The sequence below is a fragment of the Panthera onca genome, chromosome B2, assembly GCF_046562875.1.
Source record: "Panthera onca isolate mPanOnc1 chromosome B2, mPanOnc1 haplotype 2, whole genome shotgun sequence".
NCBI classification, from domain to species: domain Eukaryota; kingdom Metazoa; phylum Chordata; class Mammalia; order Carnivora; family Felidae; genus Panthera; species Panthera onca.
Genome location: NC_138343.1, coordinates 106,613,675 through 106,627,186, shown reverse-complemented (window position 1 = coordinate 106,627,186; position 13,512 = coordinate 106,613,675). Strand labels below are relative to the sequence as shown.

Sequence of the window (13,512 nt, the reverse complement as noted above, 5' to 3'; positions counted from 1 at the left end):
CAGTCAGTTAAGTGTCTGAGTCTTGGTTTCAGCTCAGGTCATGACCTCATGGTTTGTGGGATTGAGCCCCGCGTTGGGCTCTATGCTGACAACGCCTGGGATTCTCTCTCCCTCTCTGTCTGCAAAATAAGTAAATAAACATTTTTTTAAATGGAGATTAAAAGTTGTTGAATATTAGCTATATGCTTATATAACCCCTTTCTTTGTTGGAGCCCAGAGTACTTTCATGTAAATACCCAGAATTGACATGGGCTGTGAAAGATTAGGCCCATCATTAGAGAAACAACTTTAAAACTAATTGAAATTAGACTTCTGTGGGGTGCCTGGGTGGCTCATTTGGTTAAGAGTCTGACTCTTGATTTTGGCTTAGGTCTTGATCTCAGGGTTGTGATTAAAGCCCCGCATAGGGCTCCAGGCTGGGTGTGGAGCCTACTGAAGGAAGGGAAGAAGGGAGGAAGGAAATAAATTAGACTTTTGTGCTTGTTTTAGTAAAATGAATTTGGTACTAGTAGCTCATTCATAAAATGTAATTTTTCAGGGGGTCAGGTAAAGTATTACAACATTTATCACCTCAGATGTGCATCAAAAAATTTCTGTCTTCATAATTTTCTTAGCTCATGCTCGCCTGATGTTTCGTGACACTGTGACTCTGGAAGATGCTATTACAGCAGTGTCAGTAATGGAATCCTCGATGCAGGTAAGGGTATTTTGCACCTAATATTTGAACTCTAACTATAAGCATGTAAAAAAAAAAAAAAAGACAACTTATAGCATATCAGGAGTTGTAAAAGTGATCATAATCTAGATCTAATAATTTCAGGAAATATATCCAAAGGAAACCATTTAAAAGAAGGGGAAAACATGGTCGTGGAAGCATTCTTTGCGTCAGTAGCATTGCTTTTGCCAACTAGTGTGCAGCAGTGGGTGTCACTCTTTTTTCCTCAACACGTCTGAGGGGCGCTCATGGTCCCACTAGTGACAGTGTGCTTCCTGGAGCAGTTCTTGCCACCAGGAACTGGAGGGAGAGAACTGTTGAAATTTGCAAAAGGCCCAGTTGACTGACAGTCAAGATGGGAGTAGAGAGGGCCGATCTGGGATCAGTGGCCTCCAGCGTATGCTTCCTCTATGCAGGCTGACTGGTTGACTCTCTCTGGTATTTTCCATTTTCTCGATACCCCTTCAGGGAGGTGCACTGCTAGGAGGTGTGAATGCACTTCACACTTCCTTTCCTGAAAACCCTCTGCAGCAGTACCAGAGGCAGTGTGAACTCATTCTGGAAAAGCTGGAGCTGCACAACCTCTTGAGTGAGGAGCTAAGAAGACTTGAAAGGTGAGAAGAGAAATCCAAGAAAAGGCTTATAATGGAAAATCCTTGTTTGACACTTAGTGAAATGAAGGAAGTGGAAATTAAGTGGAAAATCTGTCTGTACTATCTGTAGGGGATTGTTTCAGTTGTCTGTTGCTGTATAATCAACTACCCCAAAGCTTGGTGGCTTAAAGAAACAAAAAGAAAACCACCACTACCACCATTTTATTGCTCACTTTTCTGAGAGTCGTAAATTCGTTTATCTCTACTCCACATAGTGTCGGCTGGGATCACTGATATACTTGAATTTAGCTGGGAGCTCAGGTGGAACTGGAACATCCAGAATGGTTTCCCTCACATGTGTTGTGCCTTAGTGGAGGTGGCTTAAATGGCCAGGGGCTCTCTTTACCACAGGGGAGTCGGAATTCTGACATGGTAGCTTAATGCTCCAACAGAGCAAAAATGGAAGCCAGCAGGCCTCTTATGAGCTGGGCCAGAACTGATACAGCATCATTTCTGCCACATTTTATAGGTCAGAGCAAGACACAGGGTCAGCCCCCATGCAAGGTAGGGGAAAATAGACACCACCTCTTGATGGGAGGAGTGACATAGACATACAGGAATGGGGGAATTGATGGCTGCCATCTTTGGAGACCACCTTCCGTAGCTACATTTCCTTGGCTTGCTGGTTTGGTGAGCCTCATGGAGAACACTGGCAGGTTCTTTACTATATATGGTAAACTGTGTATTAATTTACTGAATTTATACCACCGGTTCCCAATTACATGAGAAGCACCAAGGTTGGCTACTCACAGTTCACACCCAAGACATGCAGTTTCCATGGAATCAAGAAGCCTTGGTAAATGGGATTTATTCTGTTCACTACCACTACTTCATCCTCTTCTCTTTCTTTGGGTCGATATAGGTAGAGCGGTGCCATTTAGAAAGGTGGCTGGGAATGCTGTTAAGAAAGAGGAAGTTGAACTCCAGGAGGTCAGTCTACCCCAGGCTAGACCCAGCCACAAAATATTATCATAATTTGACTTTATCATTTTTCCTTGCCAGGAAAGGACCATGTGCAAGGGAGTTTACATGAAGAATCATAGTGTTTATTAATATTTTAATTTTATTCTTAATGGTTTTAAAGCTCTCTTCCAAGCATAATAAATGTTTGATCTTTATGTAACCCTGGTGAAAGAAAATCAGGTAGAACACTGAGGCCCAGATTGCTTTCGAGCCAGCCGAATAGGATGTTTTGAAAGTTTGAGAAGTGGAGATAACTAGTAGTGACCTTTACCTGTGAAAGGCCCTCCTGGTCCATTAGCAACAGCTCTGACCCTCCCTTCAGCATCATCATTTTCCTTCCGTACATGCGCAGATTCATGACCTTTAAAATTTCACATATTTAACAGACAAAAAGTCTCCAGTGAGAATGATGTATTTTGTTAAAGAGGGAAACCTGTTTCTCCTCCAACAGGGTAACAACTCAAGAATGACAAAAGCAATGTTTCAAAACTCAGCTTTGTAATGATTTGTTAAAATGTGGGAAGGAACATGTCATGTGCATTACCTAGAGAATTTTTGCCCAGACTTCAATGTTTGCATGCTCCCTGCATACATGAGCTTCTAAAAAGCTAGACTTTGAGGGTGTACCTGTGACACATGAGTGAGTGATGGCAGAGGTATCCATTTGGGTATCTTCATGATCAGCGTGAGTGGCTCAATAATTGCCCTGAGTCTGGCAGCTGGCATTGACCTCAAAGCTGGGAGCTGGTGAAAGGAGTTCCCGTGGAAGCAGAGCGGCTGCTGAAGGAGAATTTAGAGACTGAGATGGATTGTTGACCGAACAAGTATAACCTTGAGAATTATTTCCCTGGCTTTTCTCCTTTCACTCACTGCCTTCATGTAGTAGCATTCTCTCTCAAATTCATAAAACCCCAGCACAGCCTTCCTGGGGGAAGTTTGGGGACTGGCTTTGTGTTGCTAATACCTAGTGCCCTTGTATAAAATCAACCCCCTTTTCTCTTGGTCTGGTTTTTTAATGATCCAGAGCCTAGTGTTAAGATGAAAGATACTCCTTTGGTTCTTTTATGGTCTGATGTAGCTGATCCTTTTTAGACCTGCCCTGGGCCCGGCTTGGCTTTTGGAAAGGCTGCTCATTTTGACTGAGCAGAAACTGGACATTTGGACTACCAAAAGCTGTCATATGCTGGATTCAGGAAGGAAAGGAATGTGAAGCTCAGAATCAGTGTTATGTGATAGAAAAACAGTGGTTGAACTTACCAAATTCAAAATGACCCTCCTGGAGGGAAGGAAGAAGAAGGGTAGGTAATGATCTAAAAAAATAGGATTCTGCCTTAAAATATCCTTTTCTTCTGATACATCTTTGTAATGCAGGGGCATGTCCCGGTGTTGATCCTCAAAGTAACAAAACCAGGTTGCCCTGCAAATGACAGTGCATGACCTCCAAGGCACGTCTAAGGCTAATTTTGTTAAGCGAGAAAAGCCCACGTAGCATATAGGTTTATCCCCTCAGGAAAGACTTGTCTATTCCTTAAAGTGGTCATATATGACTCATCAAACTATTGTACTTTTATCACACTTTTCTTCTGGAAAATGCCTACCAGTGACAGCCGGCCTCAAATGGTGGTCATTCTATTCATATGAAAAGAGATTGTCTTTTAGGAAGGTATAGTAAAACTGGAAACATTTTATGTAGGGGAGAATTTAATTCCCAAAGTCAGAATCAGACTAAAATGGTAGGGCCAAATTATTCTAGCCTTAAATTCACTGTCTTTTAGAACATTTTTTATGGAGCTTTAACAATTATGAATATCTCTGACCCCAATTTGATGTATATTTGATAGCAGTAATTTTGCAAGCTATTTTGGGTTTTTTTTTTTTGTTTGGCTGTGACTGTGGTGAATATGGATTTTGCTGTATTGATGTGTCCAAATCTATAGTGAGTGAATATAACCCAGTATTTTTATCATAATTTTTTGTGAGTTTTTTTCCTGATCATAAGAGGTAATACATGTTCTTAATAGAGTATTTTGAAAAGTAACAGTAATAAATTAAAAAGATAAAAATCACATATAATCTTATTTCCCAGAGAGGCCTACCATTAACATTTTAATGTATTTAAATCTATTTAAATCTAAAATTCATTTAAATATAATGTATTTTCTTCTATACCTTTTTCTGTGATTACACATGATTTTTAGAATAACTTACTCGTCTGCTCTTTGGCTTAGTTCTTTTCATATTTAACACATGGAAGTGGGATCATGTTGCCCCTTATACTGCGAAGCTATTCCTTTTGAGAAACTGTCATCTCTGTTGGAAGTTGATCCTCTGGCATTATTTCCATTTCTGGCATGCCCAAGATTGAAAATGACTATCACTGATCAGACCCTTCATTCTGGAAGGTCAGTAGGTTTCACCTCTGTGTCAGCTGGATAGAGAGTAGCTGCCCAGAACATGTGTTGAAATGGCTACACTTTGCAGGAAAGATGTCACACTTGCTTGGGGGAGGTGTGCCATGAATATGATGCCACAGGGCCAGCGGGATCACAGTCTCTACTCCCAAGGAAGGGGACTTTTAGGTGCACTAAAATTCAGTACTCAGGTGAAGAGATGTGAGGAGATCATAATCTCTGGGCTTCCACTCTGTTTCTGACCTGCAGACTGCCTACGAAAGAACCACCCGATCAGCACCCGTCCACTGTGCAGATAGTTAGAAGCCTGTGTTGTAGTGGAACATGTAACAGGAGAGATAAGAACAAGCATTTTACACTGATCTTCAAGCAATCTTAAATGAATTAAATGGACTTTCAGAGAGATCTAAAGATGTAGACAAACCTGTTACTTCATTTCCTTTATTTCATTTCAGTTTTAAAATGATGATCAAAGCACTTAAATTCTGTACTGCTGAGAAAGGATAATTTCCTTCTGCTGCTCTAAGAGACTGTATTTGGTATTAACTTGGAATTATGTTGGACTGAAGTCTTTAGATGGCATCTCAGAGACTAAAGAAATGGAAAGGTTAAAAATTCTCTTCTCTTCAATACATGTTTTCCTTATTTATCTCTGCCACAGGTTACAGAATCAGAGTGCGTACCAATCCCAGCCCCAGGCAATGGAGGCAGAGACTAACCCAGGATCCTTGAAAAATGATCCAGGAGAAGAATGCAAGTCCAGAATCTGGTCAGCACGGCAGGAAGTGAACTGTAGCATGCTGACGTCCTCTGCTGGAGGCAGTCCTGAGGGAAGCCCACTTCCCGGTCCCCTCTCCCCCCTGGGGCCTAATACATCAACAAATAGAAAACATTTACCTGAGCACAAATACAGCAAAGATGAGAGTTTGGACTGGTTTGACTGCATAGCAGCTCATCAGATTGAGCCCAAAAACACTGTTCTTGTGTCTCCCAAAACAACTGGGGGGAAAATGGCTTTGAAAATCTTCCGGAACAAATCTCAGGGTAAGGAAAGGAATGAGCCAGGCCAAAGGAGCAAATTGGAAACTGGACAGCTTCTAGCACCAGGAGAGGCAGAAGCTCCATCAAGGCCAGATAATGTGGAAGGTAAAGAGGCAAAAAAGGCAGCAATGGTTTCTGAAATGGCAGTGCCTGCCGGTGAGCCGGACTCGGTACTGATGCATCATGTCTCCAGGAAACTGCACACGCTGCACAAGGCGAGGGCCCAGGAGCTGTACAGGAATCCCTCCAGGGCGCCTTCACGGCCCACAGGTTCTCCTCATCCTCACTCTGGTCCTGTACACAGCCTACAGGGAGCGTGGGAAACTCCCAAAAGAACGAGACAGAAATCCCTTGCTCAGAGGGAAGAGCCTGAACTTGAACATGCCGAGAGTCCAGGTCCCCCGTTGGCCAAACTAGCAAAATTTACTTTCAAACCAAAGTCGAAACTGATCCATTCCCCTGAAGACCACAGTCATGTGTCTCTGGGCACAACTGAAGTAGCCCTCCCAGGTCCTGAAACTCCCCACGTTGCAAGCAGAGACTCAACCTCGCCTGTGAAGGGTCCCCAAAAGTTGGCCTCTCCCTCAGGAGGCAGGAACTCAAACCAGCCACAGAATGAGGCAAAGCAGGTGTCCCGGAAGCCACCAGAGGAAGACAGGTCAAGAGAGGAGAGCAAACATGTCCCTGAAAGGAGAACCATCCAGCCTGAAGTAGAACTTGAGAACAAGACTGAGCATTCTCATCTTACTTGTCAAAGAGACAGAAAGGAAGAGGTCTCAAGCAGTAACAAAAGCAGCAAGGTTCACTCCTGCACATTAGCCAAATTGGCAAACTTCTCCTTTACTTGCCCCTCTGAATCCAAACCGGAATCCCTTCCTCATCCTGAAAGTGTGAACCAGGGAGAGAGAGGCCCAAGCCCTCCTCCCGGGACTGCAGCTCCAGTGCCTGGCAAGAAGAGGAGAACTTTCCAGCTAGACGGGTCCACTGAGAGATTGGCTCTTTCCAAAAAATCTCTCTTTACTTTATCAGAACTAGATGACGAAGCATTGGATTTTGATTGGGATGAAGAAATGAGAAAAAAACCATAATCATGAAAAGCTTTCAGGTCAAATTTCAGCCTCCCCAGCTCAACACGGCACCTTTGGGATATTGACGTGGTGTTTATATGTGAACAAAAACTCTTGGCCATAATGAGTTCCATTTAGAATACCAGCACCCCCGACAGGTTTTATAATTTCAGCTTTACCTTCATGACTTGAAAAGTCCTATAATCAGTGTCTGGCAGAGTCGGGCAGTGTCATACCAGCACTTGAATTAATTGAAATTGTGCTTAATTTTGCAAATGTAATACTTGTATTCCCAAAGATGTTTCTGTTTCTTTTGGGTTGGTTTTTTGTTGGTTTTGTTCTGTTGTTTTGTTTTGTTTTGTTTTGTTTTGTTTTGTTTTGTTTTAATGGGGGTTGGGTCTTCGGGAGATCATTTCTTTCATTTACTTAGGAACAAATGCCAGGAAGGTAGCCCTCATAAAGTTAACAGGTTAGGTGAACAATATTCTTTTTTTTTTTCCTTCACCCAAGATGTGCTGAGTGTGATGAATATTGTAATTTGCCAAAATGATGTGACTTTTCTAATATTTTTGTGTTTATTCTCATGTGTCAAATTAGATGTGCTAATGCTTTTCCTTCTTTAGGAGGCATCCTTACAGTTCCATGGTATTCTTAAAGATCTGGCAACTGGTCAAACAGTAGCTTTCTGAAGTATTCACCTTTTGAGTTTTCCCTGTTGTCTTGAGCTAACATTTTGTGCTTAAGATTCTTTGTATCATTGGCGGGGGGGGGGGGGGGGGGGGGGAGGCCAGGGTGGGGGTGGCTACCTTCAACACAACTTAAATCCTGTGGTTAGGAGAGCGCGTAGTAATCTCAATCATGTATCGTGGCATCTACCCAAGTGGTTAATATGGAAATATGATTCCTACTAAGTTATGATTCATTTGTCTTTAGAACCAAGCAAATGATGGCTGTGTTTGGTAGGAATAGACATCTCAAGCTTTGTCTTTCTTAAGTCCTTTTAAAATCACTTTTTCCTTTGGATTCTAGCAGGAGCTGTTAGGATTTCTTAATTACAGACTTTCTCTTCTGAATTATGAATTTTTAAAACAATAATTAATAGAGGCTTCCATTGTCTGAGGGACTTTTAGATGTAAAGAGTACCCAAAACTACCTGTACTTTGTTTAATGATTGTTTCCTTAAGTTCATACCAAAATATTAAGGAACCTCAAATTTTCTTGAGCATTTAAACATTAATTTCAAAATTGACTAATTACATTTTCTGAAAAATGTTAAACTGTGAGTACAAATTGATGAGTCTTTTGAAATAACACCTTAAACAGCTGGCGAGAGACATAAATAAGCAGTGATTGTAAAATGTACTATTGCACATTCACCTCAACTTATTCCGAAACATTAAGATTATAGTTTAGGTAATTTCTTCTTCCTTCTGTACTTAATAACTTCCCAGTGTAGTATGATTCTTAATGTGATCTGTCCCTAATGTCTCAGTATTAGTACTTTCCTGAGTTTCAATAGTCTGACTAGAAATGAGGGAAAGAGAGAGGATCCGGGTTATCGACAGGTTGAATCTTGGTCTAGACACAGTCTAGTCTGATTGTGTAGACTGGGACAATTGAAACTGAGTCACCATGCCGAGCTGTTGTTTTGGGTTTGGTTTTTGTTTTTGTGGTAAACTTTTAAGTCCTCCTCCTATAAATGTTTGTCTTTGAAACTTGGTATCTCTTGCAGTAACGATGTATTAAAGCTTTGCATGGCTGGCAGTACGTAACCTGTTGGCTTTGTCACTAGGGTATTTTGATATGTTCTGTTTTCATTATTTAAAATGGCTGTGTTCCTTATTGGGAATCTTGATTCTAGAGCTTGCACTTCTTGGTAATGAGGGATTTATGTACTTATCTCTTCAGGACATTGAATAATTCATGTTTTAAAATACAGTGTTAAATTGTCTCTCTTCCTTAATTATTGTATATGACCACCTGTGCCACCTGCTACCTGGTTATTCTTTGTACCCACCATGCATCCTATTATTTATGCTAATAAATCCACCCTATTTTTTATTTTAGCACCTTCTTCTGTCAGGATCATTTGGCTAAATTACAGGTTCCATGTATTTCTTTGATGCTTACCCAGTTAGAAATAACTTTGTAAATATTGTAAATAGACAAACTTATTAGAAGGAATAAAATATGTTCAATATGAACATTCCCCTACTTACTAAAAAATTAAACTTGTATCACAGCCTGCTTTCGGGTTACGACTACCTTGCTGTGCTTGTGTTTGATGGTCAAAATCTGACAACTTGGTCAATAGGAAGTCCCATTATGTTGATGCCGATGTCCTTTTAGGACTCTGACATTCTAAAAGTATCCGTAGTATCTGAAAATAACAGCACGTTCCAGACACATTTTGATTTTTTTCCTGCCTCTAGTCTTAGAATCAGCTACCCCCTAAGGCAGTGTATTCCCTTTATAGGCCGATGGTATTACAGGCCAAACTCATGGTCTTAAGGGTATGCAGGGTCAAAAGTACTACCACTGCTGTTTGCTCCCTGTAATAGTTTAGAGCTGAAAATGTCTAATGTCGTGAGGTCACATTCTATCCTGCTGTGTCCTGTTCTTCTTACACTATGTGATTTCACAAGACTTTCTCTTATATGGTATTTAGCATGTACCAAAGAAGCACATGGGCATCTTGGGGGAGTATGTACAGTCTCAAAAATCGTATTTCTGGTCAATAAGGGAAAGTATAAAAATAACCCTTAATTCTGCATCAACATGTCAGAATACTTTTATTTCAGGCCAGTGAACTCCTTTAAAACATTTTAGTAATGTAGAATTACACCTAATTTGTGAGACCAAACCAGAATTTTAACTCTCTTATAATTATGTAAAAGAGAGGAGTTTTCTGAACCTGTAAAAGATAATGTCTTCAGTGTATATGTGGTAGTCTAAAATTTCTAGTAGGGATTTTATTATAATTTTTAGTGTTTCTCAGAAATGCAGACAGAATAAGCTTATTATTCTGATATCTTTAACTGTTCGGCTTAAGCTTTAAACTTTTTCAGAAGCTATACCAAAACTTTAATAATAGAGATCTCCTCTTGGTTGCCAAATTTGAATTCCCACAAACACTGTACCTGATTTCTATGTTTTCCTCAAGTGCTAAAGCTGCCTCGCTGGTAGACTTATTGCAAGAACAATTGTAGGGAAAATCGCGGGTCAACCAGGATACCTTGAGGATACGTCAAGGATACCTTGAGGTCACTTTTAGCCAGTCCACAACATTTGGGAATTCAGAACCAACCCACACTGAAAGTCTGGGTCACTAGGGCCTACCTGCCAGCCAGGTTAACCTTCCAGACGGCCTCCTTCCAAATCTAACGAACTCACAGGGTGGCAGACGAGGCCAGTGCAAATTCCTCAGTGTTCAGAATAATATCTCCCATTGTTAACATTCAAGAAGATAAAAGAAGGCTCCTGGCTCACGTTAGTACTCCCATAGGGGTTTTGCCATCTATGTCCCATGCAACAAGTGCCATAGCCCCCCCAGGTATATGGGGAGCCATTACCCACATACCCCCTTCACTGTTTCTCAGAAGACATGCACAGGAAGCTATAGAAATTGCTCCCTGTGATACACTTTTCTGTTGTTCTTATATCAGTTCCCTTTTTAAAGGCTTAAAAATGCATCTAAATTTAATATTTGTATTAAATTTTTATTAAATATTAACATTACTGTTAATGTATTAAATATTGTATTTCATATTTGAAACTTGACATTTCTGTCAAGTTAGGCTTAACTAAATTGTTGATGTGTCTATGTAAATACTCTGATTCAAAATAAAGTCTCAGAAGGGAAATAGGATTTATACACTGGGCCTGATCTCCCCCAGGAAGTAGGGGGAGATAAGTTATTTATCTCCGGGCACAAATGGTTTTTAGGCCACTCTTCTGTATGTTTGGTTAGAACCTTAAGCGTTGGCCAAGTTGAACCACCAGAAAGCAAACGTTTGAATCAGGTGCATTTTTATGTGGGGGCAAACATGGTTTAATTTAGGACTTTCATAATAAACCAAGCCAGTATGGTAATACTACTTAACACATCTGATCTGACTTCTTCAGTACCTACTGGTACATAAAGAAGACCAGGAAGCCTAGCAAATTGAGAATCAGGCGAATTGGTTTCTAGAACCGAGTGATCAGTAGCCAGTAGTATGACCTTGCTGTCTACAAGGCTCTTGTCCATAAAAGAGGATTAAGCATTTCTGATTCAGGTACTACTGAGTTACAAAACAGGAAAACTTCAGAGGCTAGCTGAAATAAAAGGTTCACTGCAAGGGTATGGCGGGGAATCTCATTAAGGGCAGGAAACAAAGTTTAACCAGCCTACATGACCCTGGAACTGAAAAGTTCTCTCAGCCTCTCTGGGGTTCTCAAGGTCCCTTATCGCCACTTCTCGTGGTGAGCGTGCTCCCAAGTACTGTCCCTCTCTGCAGCCCTGTTCTCTGTGCTAACTTGGGGTTTCTCTGGTGCCTTGCAGCTTTTGATCTACCTTGAGGCCTGGCTCCCTGCTGTTCCTTTCTCTGATCTTTCCGGAGGACTCACCTATCTTCATCTTACAGATTCAGGCTCAGTGTTCACTTGGTTCAAGAGGATGTGGGGGGTGAGGGAGTGAGTGGCCACATGGTACAAACAGCATCCGGAGCCGTGGGTGGAGTCCATCCCCAACAATGGGGTGAGAGGCCGTGATTGGCCAGTCTATCAAACTTCTGTCTTCACAGGGTTTTTGGGTTGTAAGTTTTATAATTCTGTAACCTTTTTTGTTTCTGTTACAGTTACTGAGTTGAGACAGCATGCCTCTAAAGGTAGTTGGATCATCTTTCCTAAGGGAGCCTTGTAAATTCCTGCCCGACAGCAACTAGGTGTTTTTCAAGGATTGCGAGCCACTTTGGGCTTGTTGGAAGTGCAGTTCAGGCTACCGGCCACCGAGGGCGCTGTTTGTTTTGTCACTGGTTATTAAGTTTCCATTTTTCTGCGCATAAATTTCTCATCATAACTCCGTTATAGGGTTTAGAAATACTTGGATGAAAATCAAAATATATAGGAGCATTAAAAGACATCTGAAATATACTTTAGAAATAATGTCTGCAGTTAAGATATATTTTAACATTTTCCAAATTTTCAACTTTATAATTGCCAACAAAGCAGGGACTAGATCCACTGTGAAGAGAGGAAGACACATGTGTCTCAGGCCTACTTTGGTCCTTTTAGAATTACATAGTCCAGGATAATTTTAAATTGAGGATTCATACATATACTGATCTCTAATCTTATTTTACCATTGTTGGGAAATTAAACTACTTTGTAAGAAGGGGAGCCCAAAGCTGCCTTGAAGGATCCAGCATATTGGAGACCTTTGATTTTCTGCCTTTGAGAGGCCTCCATGTGATGGGGAATGACAAGTTGCCTGGAGTACGGTAAACCCCTGGAGACCACCCCCCCCCCTCACCATTTATATACTCTACCCCTAAGAACTGGTAAAGATGAACAAAATAGTGTAACACAACCTATCCTTGAATGGGAAGTTACCTGCCAGACACGGTCCAGTCATTTTGCTTCCCAATATCATTATGTGTTCATGAAGGTTACAAAAACCAAGAAATTTTAATTTCATTATAATTAGATATATGGATGTTATAATTGTTTTCTCAAAAAATGCTAAAATAAACTGAGTTTCAAAGAAACCTTGAGCCAAAGTTAAATTTTAAATTCATAGCAACTGAAACTTTTCTAAATTGGTTTTAAGTGCTTATTTATTTCAATGAGATTTTAATTACAACATGACAATCATCATAATATTAGTACTTACTCTTCAAAACACAACACATGGCATTTGATTTTCACATCAATACTATTCATAATGAAGGTGATACTTTTACAAATGGGGGAAACCTCAGACATTTAAGTAATTTTTTTTAAAGAAGAGATGTTTGGGTTTTTTTTTTCTTAAGAGTGTTCTTTTTCTTTTCTTTTTTTTTTTTTAAGTTTATTTAAGTAATCTCTACAGCCAACATGGGGCTCAAACTCACAACCCCAAGATCAACAGTCTCATGCTCTTCAAACTGAGCCAGCCAGGCACCCACCCCTAAGTGATTTTTTTTTAATGTCTTTAACATTCCTTATTTGAAAGATTAGTTTCTGGAACATATTTCTCAACTCCTCTTACTTTTTATTGCCCCATTAAAAATAATATCTATTGATCGAGGGTAAAAATTATCTATTTATATTTCTTACTATGTGCTTATTTTTTAGGCACTTTTCAATATTTAGATGAAGGTATTAACTCATTCTATCCTCCCAGCAATCTATAACATAGGTAGTATTGTTATCCTGGTTTTACAAACTAGGTAGCTATAGCCTAGAGACACTAAATAGCCTGACCAAAGTTACATCATTAGTGTCAACCTAAATAAAAAGGTAAACTGAGGCAAGCTTGAATTTCCAGAAATCTAGTTTATGTGGGAAAAGCTGAGGAATTGCAGTTTGGAAAATGCATGCTATTGCAAGCTCCAGGGAGTCCGTTGAGGGTTTGGGGTATTTATGGGCAAGGAGTAAAAGCCAGAGTTCAAAAAGCAAGGTCATGGGCTTGAGGATGGGGA

The 13,512-nt window shown here is 40.4% G+C and overlaps 1 protein-coding gene across 5 annotated transcripts in view; it reads left to right on the top strand.

The window, feature by feature from the left end:
• The window catches only part of MCM9 (minichromosome maintenance 9 homologous recombination repair factor), a 111,762-nt gene extending 104,131 nt beyond the window's left edge, over positions 1-7,631 (top strand). For 4 of the 5 annotated variants that reach the window (XM_060616515.3, XM_060616514.3, XM_078447254.2 and 1 more), the window contains 3 exons: positions 615-697; positions 1,184-1,329; positions 5,404-7,631. In XM_060616515.3, the coding sequence (XP_060472498.1) occupies positions 615-697; positions 1,184-1,329; positions 5,404-6,871 (1,697 nt within the window). In that variant the 3' untranslated portion in view covers positions 6,872-7,631. Of the gene's footprint in view, positions 1-614; positions 698-1,183; positions 1,330-4,559; positions 4,673-5,403 lie in introns of those variants that run through there. The other variant, XM_060616517.3, reaches the window with a different exon arrangement.
• The last annotated feature ends 5,881 nt before the right edge of the window (positions 7,632-13,512 follow it).